Source organism: Schistocerca nitens, chromosome 7 (genome assembly GCF_023898315.1).
Source record: "Schistocerca nitens isolate TAMUIC-IGC-003100 chromosome 7, iqSchNite1.1, whole genome shotgun sequence".
NCBI lineage: Eukaryota > Metazoa > Arthropoda > Insecta > Orthoptera > Acrididae > Schistocerca > Schistocerca nitens.
In genome coordinates this window covers 136,584,522-136,602,464 of record NC_064620.1, presented here as the reverse complement: position 1 = coordinate 136,602,464, position 17,943 = coordinate 136,584,522, and the positions used below count along the sequence as shown (strand labels likewise).

At 39.1% G+C, this 17,943-nt stretch overlaps 1 protein-coding gene across 1 annotated transcript in view; it reads right to left on the bottom strand.

Annotated features, from left to right (window-relative positions):
• The window catches only part of LOC126195424 (WD repeat-containing and planar cell polarity effector protein fritz), a 61,691-nt gene that overhangs the window by 27,391 nt on the left and 16,357 nt on the right, over positions 1–17,943 (bottom strand). The window contains exons 5-8 of the mRNA XM_049934031.1: positions 16,483–16,583; positions 15,114–15,228; positions 14,816–15,022; positions 8,083–8,354 (exon numbers count right to left, since the gene is read on the bottom strand). Of these exons, the coding sequence (XP_049789988.1) occupies positions 8,083–8,354; positions 14,816–15,022; positions 15,114–15,228; positions 16,483–16,583 (695 nt within the window). The remainder of the gene's footprint in view (positions 1–8,082; positions 8,355–14,815; positions 15,023–15,113; positions 15,229–16,482; positions 16,584–17,943) is intronic.

Below are 17,943 nucleotides of genomic sequence, written 5' to 3'. Positions count from 1 at the left end.
GAGCTGACAGGTTAGGTGGGGTTACTGCTCTCAGTCCTTAAAGTGTTACGCTGTTCGGAGGGTTGAGACTGATCAAAGTGCTTGTCACTCAACATGAATATCAGCTGGCATCCGCCGGCTGCTGGTGGCCGAGCGGTTCTGACGCTACAGTCTGGAACCGCGCGACCGCTACAGTCGCAGGTTCGAATCCTGCCTCGGGCATGGATGTGTGTGTTGTCCTTAGGTTAGTTAGGTTTAAGTAGTTCTAAGTTCTAGGGGACTTATGACCTCAGCAGTTGAGTCCCATAGTGCTCAGAGCCATTTGAACCATTTTTGAGCTGGCATGCTTGAAATCTGTCAGCAAAAGGCAACCACTCACCTACAGCTGACTGGTGTGCGATGCACAGGAACATGCAACAAAAAATATTATTTGAATTAGCTTTTGTGCTCTTGCCCTTTCTCTAGTGAAAATTACATGCATCCACACACACAATCACATACACACACAAATGCGTACACCCACAGCTACAGCAAGACTAAGACAGGTACTATAGAGGAGGAGAAAGTATAGACATTTGAAGGAATAAATAATGGACCAATGAGTTGTAGATATGTACAGAATGACAGCAAAAAATATAAAACAGAATGGGATGGAAGCGATCTGGAACAGCAATGTATAACAGTAATAGAAATGGCTGGATGAAATCATACGTAAAATTAACGAAGCACAATCTCTGGCCTATGGCTGACTTATACAATGTGCATAGAAATATGCAACAGAAAGGGATTATTTGCACCAGCTTTTGAGCTCTTGTTCTTTCTCGAGCAAACGTACACACATTTGCCATGGCCGCAGATGGGTATGTTTGGGTGTCTGTGCGTGAATGCGTGTGCTTTCACTAGAGAAAGAACACGCACTCAAAAGCTAGTGCAAATAATCCTCTCTGCTGCATGTTTCTATGCACCACACATCAATCAGCTACAGGCGAATGATTGCTTTTCCTTAATTTTATCTATTTTTCGACAAATTATAGATGTTATTAGTATCAGACTGGGGGCAAATTACTGTAGCAGTCTAAATGAGTTTTCCGTAGTGGAAATATATTAGATAAGTGTGGTGAAAGTCATATGCGCTTTAATACATTAGCAAAATAAAACAGTATATTTTGATTAAGGGATTATTTTTGTTGTTCTTAGTTTAAGTCCCTTCCTGCTCTGTTTCTGAAAGATAAACAGCAAGTCACAAAAGTTTTTCTAGTGCACACTCATCCAACAACTGACCCAAGAGAATCTCCAGTAGATATGGCAAGACTATCACTGAATTTATTTTCCTGACTCACCGAGTTTTTAGTGACATTGGTGAACCTTTAACAGTCTTTTCATTGTGCCTGTCTGCGACTCAATGTGTCATCATTACAGCAAATAGCAATCCATCCTTTTCTTAATATTATTAATAAGTGCTTAGATGAATTGCAGGACTTCATAATCACTCATCGTCATGCCCAACATGTGGATGCAAGTGAAGTAGCTGATACAGGACTGACTGTTAGGAGGTAATACACACAATGGTATAATCAACCTAACCCCCCATAACAACAGATAGATGAGTTAGGGACTGAGATGTTCACAGTTGTTAACACACAGTTTAATTTTCCTAAGATAAACCATAGTACCATGGTGTACCCCTATTTCAAATATACATCATATTACTAATTTATTTCATCAAACTGATTATGTTTCAAAGTTCTGTAAGTTTCAAAAACTTGCTGATAACAAGTTTCTAAATATATCTCCACACACATGGAGACAGAGAAGAAAACAAAATTAGGATAGAATCTGAACATAGTATTTCGTATTATCAGGAAAAAGAAAACTGGCGTTCTATGGATCTGAGCGTGGAATGTCAGATCCCTTAATCGGGCAGGTACATTAGAAAATTTAAAAAGGGAAATGGATAGGTTAATGTAAGATATAGTGGGAATTAGTGAAGTTCGGTGGCAGGAGGAACAAGACTTTTGGTCATTATTATATTCTTCTTGAAGTCTGATGGTATTTCGCCTGTCTCATACATCTTGCTCACCAGATGGTAGAGTTTTGTCATGACTGGCTCTCCCAAGGCCGTCAGTAGTTCTAATGGAATGTTGTCTACACCCGAGGCCTTGTTTCGACTCAGGTCTTTCAGTGCTCCATAAACTCTCCACGCAGTATCCTATCTCCCATTTCATCTTCATCTACATCCTGTTCCATTTACATAATATTGTCCTCAAGTACATCGCCCTTGTATAGACCCTCTATATATTCCTTCCGCCTTTCTGCTTTCCCTTCTTTGCTTAGAACTGGGTTTCCACCTGAGCCCTTGATATTCATACAAGTGCTTCTCTTTTCTCCAAAGGTCTCTTTAATTTTCCTGTAGGCAGTATCTATCTTACCCCTAGTGAGATAAGCCTCTACATCCTTAAATTTGTCCTCTAGCCATCCCTGCTTAGCCATTTTGCACTTCCTGTTGATCTCGTTTTTGAGACGTTTGTATTCCTTTTTGCCTGCTTCATTTACTGCATTTTTATATTTTCTCGTTTCATCAATTACATTCAATATTTCTTCTATTATCCAAGAATTTCTACTAGACCTCGTCTTTTTACCTATTTGATCCTCTGCTGCCTTCACTACTTCATCCCTCAGAGCTACCCATTCTTCTTCTACTGCATTTCTTTCCCCCATTCCTGTCAATTGTTACCTTATGCTCTCCCTGAAACTCTGTACAACCTCTGGTATAGTCTTTATAGATGAATGGAAAATCTGGTAGAAGCCGACCTCGGGGAAGATCAGTTTGGATTCCATAGAAATATTGGAACACGTGAGACAATACTGACCTTACGACTTATCTTAGAAAATAGATTAAGGAAAGGCAAACCTACGTTTCTAGCATTTGTAGACTTAGAGAAAGCTTTTGACAATGTTGACGGTAATACTCTCTTTCAAACTCTAAAGGTGGCAGGGGTAAAATAAGGGAGCGAAAGGCTATTTACAATTTGTACAGAAACCAGATGGTAGTCATAAAGAGTCGAGGGGCATGAAAGGGAAGCAGTGGTTGGGAAGGGAGCAATACAGGGTTGTAGCCTCTCCCCGATGTTATTCAATCTGTATATTGAGCAAGCAGTAAAGGGAAAAAAAAGGAAAATTTGGAGTAGGTATTAAAATCCATGAAGAGGAAATAAAAACTTTGAGGTCCACCAATGGCACTGTAATTCTGTCAGAGACAGCAAAGGACTTGTAAGAGCAGTTGAATGGAATGGACAGTGTCTTGGAAGGAGGATATACGAGGTGTGGCTAGAAAAAAACCGGACTAGTACTGGTGAAACAATAAAACGAATGCAATAAGGCTAAAAGTCGCGTGGCCTGTCACGTGACTCTCGCTCCACCTACTGCTCGAGTTTCATCTGCCTCCTGCACTCAGTCTGCCCGTGGCGTCTGTTTTAAGTAGTTGACGTTTTGTCTGTGCGTCGGAAAATGTTGAGTGTACAGAAAGAACAGCGTGTTAACATCAAATTTTGTTTCAAACTAGGAAAATCTGCAAGTGAAACGTTTGTAATGTTACAACAAGTGTACGGCGATGATTGTTTATCGCGAACACAAGTGTTTGAGTGGTTTAAACAATTTAAAGATGGTCGCGAAGACACCAGTGATGACACTCGCACTGGCAGACCATTGTCAGCAAAAACTGATGCAAACATTGAAAAAATCGGTAAACTTGTTCGACAAGATCGCCGTTTAACAATCAGAGCAGTGTCTGAGTTAACAGGAGTTGACAAGGAAAGTGTTAGGCAGATTCTTCATGAAAGTTTCAACATGAACAAAGTGTGTTCAAAAATGGTTCCAAAGTGTCTCACAATTGAACAGAAGGAACGCCGAAGAATGATTTGTTCTGACATCCTGGAAAACATTGAAAGTGATCCCACCTTCTTACAAAATGTTATTACTTGCGATGAATCGTGGTTTTTTACTTACGATCCCGAAACTAAACGCCAATCGATGCATTGGAAAACTCCTGGTTCTCCACGACAAAAAAAAGCACGAATGTCAAAATCGAAATTCAAGGCAATGATGATTGTTTTTTTTTGACATCAAAGGGATTGTGCACATTGGTTGGGTACCAGAGGGACAAACAGTGAATCAGCATTACTACATTAGCGTCCTGGCTACCCTACGTGAGCGAGTACGGAGAAAACGGAACGATTTGTGGAGAAAAAAGTAATGGATCCTTCACCAAGACAATGCCCCAGCTCACAGTGCGTTGTCAGTAAAGACGTTTTTGGCAAAACACAACATTCCCATCTTAGATCATCCACCCTACTCACCTGATTTGGCCCCCCGTGACTTTTTTCTTTTCCCTAAAGTCAAGTCAGCTTTGAAAGGAACTAGATTTGAGACTGTTGAAGCAGTAAAAGAAAAAGCGACGGAAGTAATGTATGGACTTACCGAAAATGATCTGCAGCATTGCTATGAGCAGTGGAAAATTCGTATGGAGCGGTGTAGAGACCGAGGAGGAGAGTACATTGAAGGAGATAACATGAAATTGTAAATAATTGTAAATAAATGTTTTTTCCAGCATCAGTCCGGTTTTTTTCTAGCCGCACCTCATAAGATGAACATCAACAAAAGCAAAATGAGGATAATGGAATTTAGTCAAATTAAGTCGGGTGATGCTGAGGGAATTAGATTAGGAAATGAGACACTTAAAGTAGTACAGGAGTTTTGCTATTTGGGGAGCAACATAACTGACGATGGTCGAAGTAGAGAGGGTATAAAATGTAGACTGGCAATGGCAAGGAAAGTGTTTCTGAAGAAGAAAAATTTGTTAACACGAGTATAGATTTAAGTGTCAGGAAGACGTTTCTGAAAATATTTGTATGGAGTGTAGCCATGTATGGAAGTGGAACATGGACGACACATAGAGGAGTTTGTGGCACAACTTGACAAGAAGAAGACCAGTTGGTAGGACATGTTCTGAGGCATCAAGGGATCACAAATTTAGCATTGGAGGGCAGTGTGGAGGGTAAAAATCATAGAGGGAGACCAAGAGATGAATACACTAACCAGATTCAGAAGGATGTATACCCCCGCCGGCGAAACATTGCACTTGACAGTTCGCTTTTTGTCTAGTTAGGTTGGCTATACTGTAATAGCGATGTTGCAACAGCAGCCTCTATACACACAGCAGACGACACAGTTTCCCGTCCCGTCTCGTAAATGCAAGCGATTGAGCAATTACAGTGTATATAAAAACTCGTTTTTAGTTGTACTACAATGATAGGAAGTAAACAACCGTATAATAATGCATATAAAAGCACAACGATGCGCACCCTTTCGATAACGGAGCAAAGAAATACAAAAAACAAGCATCTCACGACTGGTACTTTAAAATCAATAATGTACGTAGTTTACAAAATAAATAATAACCGAGATTGCAATAAATAACCAATATTAGTAATTTTTCACTCACCAATTAACAGCGATAATGGCGCAATTCCATCCAGCTCGCCATCGTCACTGTTGTCCGATTCATCGCCAAAACCGTCTTCATCGTCGTCATCAGCAAGACAAATCATTAATTGTTCATGGCCACTGATAATGCCTTCTATTGTCTGTGCTGCTCGTATAAGCTTCTCGACGTGCTCTACTTTTTTTCTCCATGAGGCTGCATCCACAGTCACAAGAGCTTCACGCAACAGCTTTTCCACCTCTGTTATTGTAAAGGACTTGTTGTTGTTCCTTACATACATTTTTACATCACTCCATATTAACTCAATAGGGTTGAAATGTCAGTGATATGGTGGCAGCCTTATTACAGTATGACCCTGCTCCTTGGCAATTTCGTCTACTACGTATGTAGGTGTCGTAGGCTTATTTTCTTTAACAAGAGAATATAACAGAACCTTTGTCATACTCATATCCGCTGCAATATTTCGAGCCTGTAACCACTGCACCATAACTTCTTTCCGATCATTTGTGGTTGGGGCTTTGTTCTGTATCACCGAATGATATGGAGCATTGTCCATTACAATTGTTGTAGGGACAAGAAATTGTTTTAAAAGGTTCCTGAACCACTCAACAAATCGTGTGTGATCCATATCTTCATGGTAATCACCAGTCTTTTTTGATCTAAAAACTAAAAGTGCGTCAGGAACAAAACCACTGGAGGAGCCTGCATGGACCACAATTAATCTAGCTCCTCTTCCCGTCGGCTGATGGCCGCTACTGCTGGGTGTGTTATCCGTCCAACATTTACTGACAGCTTCCCCGGCATTAACCCACGTTTCGTCTAGCCAAATTATGGAATGAATGTCTCTGCCCACAATTTTGTGCAAGAAAATGCTACGAGCGGTAACAATATGTGCCCTTTCTAACAGTACTTTGCGTCCGTCTAGCGTTTTGTAACGGAAACCCATATTTTTTAGCACAATTTTTAGTGATGTTTTACCACCCCTGAAGAGTTCACTTTCTTTTAAAGAGATTAATAACTTAGCTACAGTCGGATACTCTTTTCTGCTGTAGTAAGCATAAACATGCCTATGAATTGCATCGGTCTGGAAAGAATCTGAATCTGTGATAGGACTAGGCCGCTTTTTCTTCTTTCCCGGGGTTGATAAAAATGTATTATTTGATCCAGACAGCTCGGAATCATTACGGCTCACTTCAGTATCTTCCAAGTTTTGTAGTAATACTCCCTTACTTACTACAGTTCTTGCACTAATACCAAGAGTTTTCGACGTACGTTCCACCACTTTGTCGGCAGGAATTGATGGCTGTCCATGAATGCTTACGTAGTTTTTCTCCTGCTCGTAAAACTCACGAGTTCTGCGTAGCAACTCCAGTGCCTGGCTGTGCGGCACCCCTCGACGCAAAGGATTGTCACTTGGTGAACGAAGCCTTTTCGGTGGCATTTTCCAAGTATGTACACTCACAACGTAACAAAAGTCACAACGATATAGCACACAGTACAACGAAAACACGCGGTAAACAACATACAATTCACGTTGTATACACATTCACCAAACAAAGCCGGCAATGCGGGAACTTTGACGTCACAGCACGTGAGTAACAGCAGTGCTCACTGCGCTGTGATTGGCTGGCGCCCTACGCTGAACGCCTAGCGCCTATCGTTCTTCACTTGTTACTCTGTTACGCTGCCAATTTCATACGCAAACGTCAAGTGCAATGTTTCAGCGGCCCGGGTATAGGTTGCAGTAAGTACTGGGAAATGAAGAAGCTTGCACAGGATAGAGTAGCATGGAGAGCTGCATCAAACCAGTCTCAGGACTGAAAACCACAACAAAAACAACAACAACAACAACAACACAGAGTACAACACTACCTGAACTGAAATTTTATGGAAGTACCATTAACCAAACGTGCAACTTTGATTTGGTAGTTAGTTACAATAGCTATTATACTATAAATGCTGACATTTTTATGCACACATTTTTACTAACCCTCCTTTCAAATATTTACTGTTAAAAGACAATTTAGTTAGAAACAGAGATGTTATGTTAAAGGACCAGTGGAAGAACAAACATTGTATTCAGTGATATGGCTTATTACAAGTTATGCTGGTATTGCAAATAAGAAAGTTTGTGTAACCAGTGCTAGCAGTAAGTAAAATATTTAGTAAGTCTGCTCTGAAGACTGCCACAAAAGCAAAGGGAAAATCCAAACCTCATTTTAAATGTGGAGTGGTAAAAACGCATGTCTTTGGTAGGTGAAAGAAACAGTGCACCTTTGGATGACTCAGCACTGCATGTATATAATTCCCGTTCTACAATTCACTTACTCATAATACTTTCCAACAGTTAATTTCCAGCATTTACAAACAAGTACTTCTCTTATAAGTTATTGGTCTGACCTGTTGATGCAAGTGGATATTTCTTTCAACACTTTTAGACACGAAACTGCTCAAACTTTATCAAACATGAAACATAATTTTTTGATGATATGAAATACACTAAGGGCAACTACAATGTTGGGCACTTAACCTAATTATTCTTTAAATACTAATCTGTTTTTATGATCTACTCTTAATAATAAAATCGTCCTACACAGACTTACCTTTCGAACTGAAGTAAAAGGAACCCATCTGTCTGGCAAAAGTTTTCTGCATATTGGCTGACATCTGTCTTCTTATTCCATTCCATGTGCAGAAGGGTCGGCTGAGTCCTAAAGTAGGATCCGAGGTCCAACAAACTCGATGGTGTAATATCTTCACTCACCAATTGATTCCTGATACAGCCCAGTGCTGTGTCGAAACACTGTAGCTGGCACCTTTCATTGGCAACTACAACTAACATACCATCAGGGTGCCAAGATACTGTTGTGGATATCTAGAACAATATAGTATATACATAATCAATTAAATGAAAGGGGGCCCAGCAAATATGGTGCATAATATAAAAAAACTCAAAGATGAAAACCACACTCAAACAGCCCTTGCTAAGATAGGTCTGCAGTGTCTACCACATATCTTTTATTTTTTAAATTACATAAATAAAGAAGAGCACTGAGGTTTGATACAGGAATAAATGTGCACTGTAACATGCTACATGCTTTCTTCCGCCATGATTTTTATTGTGTAGTATCAACAGGCTTCAAATCATTTACTAATTACAGATGACTGTAGGTAAATAATAAACTGTAGTGTTTGACAATGTTAAGATTTTTTTTAAAAAAAAAGGTAAAATTAAAAACACCTTCAGCTGTCTATATTTTGAATGTAATTTATTTATTGAAACAGTTTCAGCACTTCACTATGCCATCTTTAGGCCCCCTGACCAACATGTAGGAGGAATCCAACCTTACTTACAATGAAATGCCAACACCGATCACATTAATAATGAGATATAACTTATTAGGAAACACTTTTAACAATTAGAAACATTTGCACATGCATTAAATATATCCTTTCTCTTGCTAGAACTATTGTATGTCAAATATGTAATACATGTATGCAAATACATAAAATTCACTTGAAATACAATATAGGCCCCACCCCTCTTTCCACCATCACATGCAGTCTTTCACTTCTCCCTTTTTCCGCTACACGCCCCTCCCCCCCTCTCCCCTGCCCTCAGTCTAACCTGCAGTACTTCACTGTCCACCACCCCTACCCTACCATCCTTCCCCCTCCCTGCCCCAGTCTCCTTCTTACCCCCACCCAATCGCCACTCCCATCATGCAGTGGTGCTAAGACTGCACTCGTATGTGCAATTTGCATATATGTGTGTGTGTGTGTGTGTGTGTGTGTGTGTGTGTGTGTGTGTCATCTATTGTTAACAAAAGCCTTACTTTCCGGAAACTTTATTTGTCAGTCTTTTTGTTGTGCCTATCTTAAGCAAGCAGTAAAGGAAACAAAAGAAAAATTCGGAGTAGGAATTAAAATCCAAGGAGAAGAAATAAAAACCTTGAGGTTTGTCAGAGACAGCAAAAGACCTGTAATAGCAGTTGAATGGGATGGACGGTGTCTTGAAAGGGGGATTTAAGATGAACATCAACAAAAGCAAAATGAGGATAATGGAATGTAGTTGAATTAAATCGGGTGATGCTGATGGAATTAGATTAGGAAATGAGATGCTTAAAGTAGTAAATGAGTATTGCTATTTGGGGAGCAAAATAACTGATAATGGTCAAAGTAGAGAGGATATAAAATGTAGACTGGCAATGGCAAGGAAAGTGTTTCTGAAGAAGAGAAATTTGTTAACATCGAGTATAGATTTAAGTGTCAGGAAGTCGTTTCTGAGAGTATTTGTAAGGAGTGTAGCCATGTATGGAAGTGAAACATGGATGATAAATAGTTTGGACAAGAAGGGAATAGAAGCTTTCGAAATGTGGTGCTCCAGAAGAATGCTGAAGATTACATTATAGAATGTAGAATGTTGTCTACTCCCAGGGCCTTGTTTCAATTTAGGTCTTTCAGTGCTCTGTCAAACTCTTCACGCAGTATCGTATCTCCCATTGCATTATCATCTACATCCTGTTCCACTTCCATAATATTGTCCTCAAGAACATCGCCCTTGTATGACCCTCTATATACTACTTCCACCTTTCTGCTTTCCCTTCTTTGCTTAGAACTGGGTTTCCATCTGAGCTCTTGATATTCATACAAGTGCTTCTCTTTTCTCCAAAGGTCTCTCTAATTTTCCTGAAGGCAGTATCTATCTTACCCCTAGTGAGATAAGCCTCTACACCCTTACATTTGCCCTCTAGCCATCCCTACTTAGCCATTTTGCACTTCCTGTTGATCTCATTTTTGAGACATTTGTATTCCTTTTTTCCTGCTTCATCTACTGCAGGTAAGAAAATTTAAAAAGGGGAATGGATAGGTTAAAGTTAGATATAGTGGGAATTAGTGAAGTTCGGTGGCAGGAGGAACAAGACTTCTGGTAAGGTGAATACAGGGTTATTAATACAAATCAAATAGGGGTAATTCAGGAGTAGGTTTAATAATGAATTAAAAAAATAGGAATGCAGGTAAACTACTACAAACAGCGTAGTGAACGCATTATTGTGGCCAATATAGATACGAAGCCCACGCCTACCACAGTAGTACAAGTTTATATGCCAACTAGCTCCACAGATGATGAAGAGATTGATGAAATGTATGATGAGATAAAATAAATTATTCAGATCGTGAAGGGAGACGAAAATTTAATAGTCATGGGTGACTGGAATTCAATAGTAGGAAAAGGAAGAGAAGGAAACATAGTAGGTGAATATGGAATGGGGGTAAGGAATGAAAGAGGAAGCTGCCTGGTAGAACTTTGCACAGGGCATAACTTAATCATAGCTAACACTTGGTTCAAGAATCATGAAAGAAGGTTGTATACATAGAAGAAGCCTGGAGATACTGGAAGGTTTCAGATAGATTATATAACGGTAAGACAGAGATTTATGGACCAAACTTTAACATGTAAGACATTTCCAGGGGCAGATGTGGACTCTGACCACAATCTATTGGCTATGAACTGTAGATTAAAACTGAAGAAACTGCAAAAAGGTAGGAATTTAAGGAGATGGGACCTGGATAAACTGACTAAACCAGAGGTTTTAGAGAGTTTCAGGGAGAGCATTAGGGAACAATTGACAGGAATGGGGGAAAGAAATACAGTAGACGAAGGATGGGTAGCTCTGAGGGATGAAGTAGTGAAGGCAGCAGACGATCAAGTAGGTGAAAAGACGAGAGCTAGTAGAAATCCTTGGGTAACAGAACAAATATTGAATTTAAGTGATGAAAGGAGAAAATATAAAAATGCAGTAAATCAAGGAGGAAAAAAGGAATACAAACGTCTCAAAAATGAGATCGACAGGAAGTGCAAAATGGCTAAGCAGGGATGGCTAGAGGGCAAATGTAAGGATGTAGAGGCTTGTCTCACTAGGGGTAAGATAGATACTGCCTACAGAAAAATTAAAGAGACCTTTGGAGAAAAGAGAAGCACTTGTATGAATAACAAGAGCTCAAATGGAAACCCAGTTCTAAGCAAAGAAAGGAAAGCAGAAAGGTGGAAGGAGTATATAGAGGGCCCATACAAGTGCGATGTACTTGAGGACAATATTATGGAAAGGGAAGAGGATGTAGATGAAGATGAAATGGGAGATATGATTCTGCGTGAAGAGTTTGACAGAGCACTGAAAGACCTGAGTCGAAACAAGGTACCGGGAGTAGACAACATTCCATTAGAACTACTGATGGCCTTGGGAGAGCCAGTCATGACAAAACTCTACCATCTGGTGAGCAAGATGTATGAGACAGGCGAAATACCCTCAGACTTCAAGAAGAATATAATGATTCCAATCCCAAAGAAAACAGGTGTTGACAGATGTGAAAATTACCGAACTATCAGTTTAATAAGTCACAGCTGCAAAATAATAACACGAATTGTTTACAGATGAATGGAAAAATTGGTAGAAGCCGACCTCGGGGAAGATCAGTTTGGATTCCGTAGAAATATTGGAACACGTGAGGCAATACCGACCTTACGACTTATCTCAGAAAATAGATTAAGGAAAGGCAAACCTACGTTTCTAGCATTTGTAGACTTAGAGAAAGCTTTTGACAATGTTGACGGGAATACTCTCTTTCAAATTCTAAAGGTGGCAGGGGTAAAATATAGGGAGCGAAAGGCTATTTATAATTTGTACAGAAACCTGATGGCAGTTATAAGAGTTGATGGGCGTGAAAGGGAAGAAGTGGTTGGGAAGGGAGTGAGACTGGGTTGTAGCCTCTCCCCGATGTTATTCAATCTGTATATTGAGCAAGCAGTAAAGGAAACAAACGAAAAATTCAGAGTAGGTATTAAAATCCATGAAGAAGAAATAAAAATTTTGAGGTTCGCGAATGACATTGTAATTCTGTCAGAGACAGCAAAGGACTTGGAAGAGCAGTTGAACGTAATGGACAGTGTCTTGAAAGGAGGCTATAAGATGAACATCAACAAAAGCAAAATGAGGATAATGGAATGTAGTCAAATTAGGTCGGGTGATGCTGAGGGAATTAGATTAGGAAATGAGACACTTAAAGTAGTAAAGGAGTTTTGCTATTTGGGGAGCCAAATAACTCACGATGTTCGAAGTAGAGAGGATATAAAATGTGGACTGGCAATGGCAAGGAAAGTGTTTCTGAAGAAGAGAAATTTGTTAACATCGAGTACAGATTTAAGTTTCAGGAAGTTGTTTCTGAAAGTATTTGTATGGAGTGTAGCCATGTATGGAAGTGAAAAATGGACCATAAATAGTTTGGACAAGAAGAGAATAGAAGCTTTCGAAATGTGGTGCTACAGAAGAATGCTGAAGATTAGATGGGTAGATCACATAACTAATGATGAGGTATTGAATAGAATTGGGGGGGAAGAGTTGTGGCACAACTTGACAAGAAGAAGGGACCGGTTGGTAGGACATGTTCTGAGGCATCAAGGGATCACAAATTTAGCATTGGAGGAAAGGATAGAGTAGCATGGAGAGCTGCATCAAACCAGTCTCAGGACTGAAGACCACAATAACAACATTTACTGCATTTATGTATTTTCTCCTTTCATCACTTAAATTCAATATTTGTTCTGTTACCCAAGGATTTCTACTAGCTCTCGTCTTTTCACCTACTTGATCGTCTGCTGCCTTCACTACTTCATCCCTCAGAGCTACCCATCCTTCGTCTACTGTATTTCTTTCCCCCATTCCTGTCAATTGTCCCCTAATGCTCTCCCTGAAACTCTCTAAAAACTCTGGTTTATTCAGTTTATCCAGGTCCCATCTCCTTAAATTCCTACCTTTTTGCAGTTTCTTCAGTTTTAATCTACAGTTCATAGCCAATAGATTGTGGTCAGAGTCCACATCTGCCCCTGGAAATGTCTTACATGTTAAAGTTTGGTCCATAAATCTCTGTCTTACCGTTATATAATCTATCTGAAACCTTCCAGTATCTCCAAGCTTCTTCTATGTATACAACCTTCTTTCATGATTCTTGAACCAAGTGTTAGCTATGATTAAGTTATGCTCTGTGCAAAGTTCTACCAGGCGGCTTCCTCTTTCATTCCTTACCCCCATTCCATATTCACCTACTATGTTTCCTTCTCTTCCTTTTCCTACTGTTGAATTCCAGTCACCCATGACTATTAAATTTTCATCTCCCTTCACAATCTGAATAATTTATTTTATCTCATCATACATTTCATCAATCTCTTCATCATCTGCGGAGCTAGTTGGCATATAAACTTGTACTACCGTGGTAGGTGTGGGCTTCGTATCTATATTGGCCACAATAATGCATTCACTACGCTGTTTGTAGTAGTTTACCTGCATTCCTATTTTTTTATTCATTATTAAACCTACTCCTGAATTACCCCTATTTGATTTGTATTAATAACCCTGTATTAACCTGACCAGGAGTCTTGTTCCTCCTGCCACCGAACTTCACTAATTCCCACTATATCTAACTTTAACCTATCCATTTCCCTCTTTAAATTTCCTAACCTACCCGCCCGATTACGGGATCTGATATTACACACTCCGACCCGTAGAATGTCAATTTTCTTTCTCCTGATAACAACGTCCTCCTGAGTAGTCCCCGCACAGAGATCCAAATGGGGAACTATTTTACGTCCGGAATATTTTACCCCAGATGACACCATCATCATTTAACCATACAGTAAAGATGCATGCTCTCGGGAAAAATTACAGCTGTAGTTTCCGCTTACTTTCAACCGTTCGCAGTACCAGCACAGCAAGGCCGTTTTGGTTAGTATTACAAGGCCAGATCAGTCAGTCATCCAGACTGTTGCCCCTTCAACTACTGAAAAGGCTGCTGCTCCTCTTCAGGAACCACACATTTGTCTGGCCTCTCAACAGATACCCCTCCATTGTGGTTGCACCTATGGTACAACTATCTGTATTGCTGAGGCACACAAGCCTCCCCACCAGCGGCAAGGTCCATGGTTCATGGGGGGAACAAGATGTGTATACATGCCCAAAGCAGCGAAATTGTTAACAGTGATACCCAGCATTTTGTATAGGTTTAATGATAAAGAATTGCTTGAAATGTCACACATGCATTGTTAGTTCACTGAATTCACTGAAAGAGTGGCACTATGACACTACACTCAGCTGGTACCAAAGTGACAGGAGCCATGTCATACGACTTTTGAGTCTGTACATAGGTGCCTAAGAGAGAGCAGACCCTTCATTGTTAAAATGGGAGCCACTAGTCGAGCAATATATGGCAGTATACACGATACTTAATCTACAATAATCACCACCATTAGAGTTGATAATTTCCCACAGTGGATATAACACTCACAAATGCTGCCTTTACTGTATGTGTAACTCCTCTGCCCTCATCAAACAGCACCAGGGAACCATCAATACAGCCAAGCAAAAGTTTCTCTTCATCCGGACTGAAACTGTGGCAGCAAACTTGAGTCTGTAGAGGGACAGAAGTAACTGCTGTTCGCTGTAAACGTGATTTACTTATCTCGTACGTGCAGCTCTCCACTGTCACTTCTCCCTAAGAATGAATGGACATTTATTATTGTTGAAGGCTTGTTAATATGTCTGCAGTAAATAGAACAGAAAGATAAGACAACAGTAAGACTCACTTTTCTTGACACCTTCTGCTCTACTGAATGAATGACATTTGGCTGTATACAGCTGAAAGATACACTGACTGGATCAAATTCTGTTCTATAGTAGCACAGCAGCTCAAATTTTGTCCTAAAAAATAAATAAATAAATAAATAAAAAATGTTTTTATAAAATTAAACACAACACGCACAGAATAAAATAAAAAACATTGGTTACATAAGCATAAGGTTAAGTGAAGTTGTTCTGACTTTTCTGTGAGACAAACTATAAAAGACAACATAATGAAAACGTCACGAACACCAGCAAAAGTTTGAGCTTTCATCAGGTAACTGCAAGTGAAATTTGACTAAACAATTCAGTCTTGTCTCTCACATTTACCTTTTGAAGAATATCATGCTGGAAAGCCCCTTATTTCCTTGCTAAGTGTGTGTGTGTGTGGGGGGGGGGGGGGGGGGGGAGAGAATGTGCATGTACACACTGTACTTTTCTACATGTGTCATCACCCTGCTGTCTGAAGTGTCACTGAGCCTGAGAGTGACATTGCAGGCTGTCACATTTTTGTACCATCACAGAGGAAGGTTGTAGACACACTATGCCAAAATTCAAACTTATCCATCATAATGGGAGACAAGTATGGGGTTTTGCACAGTCTGTATTGAATTAACCTATGTCATAAAAACTACGACAAAACTTACTGTTAAGAATACCCTGTAATATACTCAAAAGGAAAAGGGCAAAAAGTTAAAGTAAGATGGTCACAAAAGGAACCAGCCAAAGTTGGCTTTATGCAGTATATCCTGTGGAAAATGGTTATTTAATAAATAACACTGGAACTCAAATCACACTCCATCTTCTTCTTATTGTAGAACTTCTGATAGTTGTCTAAATCAGCAGTCTGTCAACACGTCAGGATGATTCACAAAAAAATGATCTGATAGCAAAAAATATCCAAAAAATACTGAGCCTGGTACCTTAAGGCAGCAGGGTGTCTTTCAGTGAATGGTGAAGTGTAGATGATATTTAAAGTAGTAACAAAGAGCTTTACCGCCTCAACATTCTGCCAACATTCAGATCTGAGGATGGCCATTACTGATACGACACTGATAGTACTCCACATATTTTCCCCTCCTTCGTACCCACTCCTTAACTTAACGCAACACATCACAGTCTTCATCCTTTATACTTAATAATATACCACCAATGATTGAAAAATTAAAGACATTTAATTTTTATTAAAAGGCATGGTTGTCAAACTTTATTGAAAGTTTCTTCCTTCTCAAAACAAAAAAAGGGGGAAAATGTAGGAACAATAAAAGAAAAACAATGCAGAGCACAGTGAATGAAGCAAGGCTGTGAAAGGAGCATAGACACATAATGACTTACCCAGTGACCATATACACATGAACATTTGCTCTGTCCTGATCTTTAACGACTGGACTCCACGGATAAACTTCATCACGAGTGCACCGCCACCAAATAAGTATCTGCAATTCAGAACAGATATAAGCTAAATCATTCCATTAATTGTATGGTTTTGATTATCTTAACATCAAAGTTCTGAGAGTAGATTAAACACACAGCAATTTTTGTGGCGGCACGCAAATTTCAAGAAATTACACTAAATGGCAGAATTCAGTAAACTAATCCAAAAATAAATAGATAATTTGAAAAATCCTGTACAAAAACCTTGAGCCAATATTTTTGTTGTCAATATGTTTCTTCCACCAACAGCCATTTGAATTAATGCTGCTAGAAAGCTTTACTTAGGAAAACCAAATTCGAAGCAATTATAGTTTTGATCCAGAAGCATCATCAGGCTATTCTCAAATAACATAGCAGATCACATACTTACTTTTGAGGCCAGAAGGATGAAATGAACACATTCTCTTCATTCACCTGTCTGACTCACTGTATATCCTGACGTTTGGAAATTTTCTCTATACAATTTACTGCACATAATTTCCTTATTTCCTGTTTCTGACTCAAATATGCTGGTCTCAGACAACATAATGGAAAGGACATATTCACATTACACATCAATAGATGATTCAAATCTCCCCTACCCATTATCCCTTAACAATAATCATTCAGACAGAATTATACTCCAGATTGGTAGATCAGCAACAAGAACAATCAGTGCTGGGTATAAGAGTATGTACATGTAAGAAAGTATGTGTGTTCGCTAACAGCAGAACTGTATGAATTTTGTGTTCCAATTCTGTTGATCAAATGTACTTATTTACGTCATGTCATACATATATTATAATTAAAGAATGGAAAGTCTGGGATGAAATAAAAACAATATTATGGAAATGACAGATTACTGCTAAACATTTTAATTTTGGCCAAAAGGCCTTCTTATGAAATAGAAAACTCACACACCAACACAAGCACAACTGACACACATGTGATCACTGTCTCTGGCCACTGTGACCATATCCATAATCTTATAATTATCTTATTACATTATCTCATATAATTATAGTGTGGAAATGAAAATCCCAGTGACTCTTACTTATGTTCAGATAAACAATGAGAAGACTTGGGTCTAACAATAATTATTAATTCTTTATGATGATTTATCTAACTCAAATGACGGCTCATTATATAAATTAATTTTTTCAATGCAAACTTTATTGATTTTATGACAATTTATGTGTTGATAAGACTCCTACAATGGTTTAAATCAGAGCCGTAATAGACAGAAAGAGCCTAAGTGGACATATATTGATAATATACTAATGCCAGTTGTTAAGTTATTTCACATATTTGTTTGAGAGACAAATATCAGATTTACTTGCAGAAAAACAAGTATTTCAAGGACTCAGCACAAGTACTGTAGTA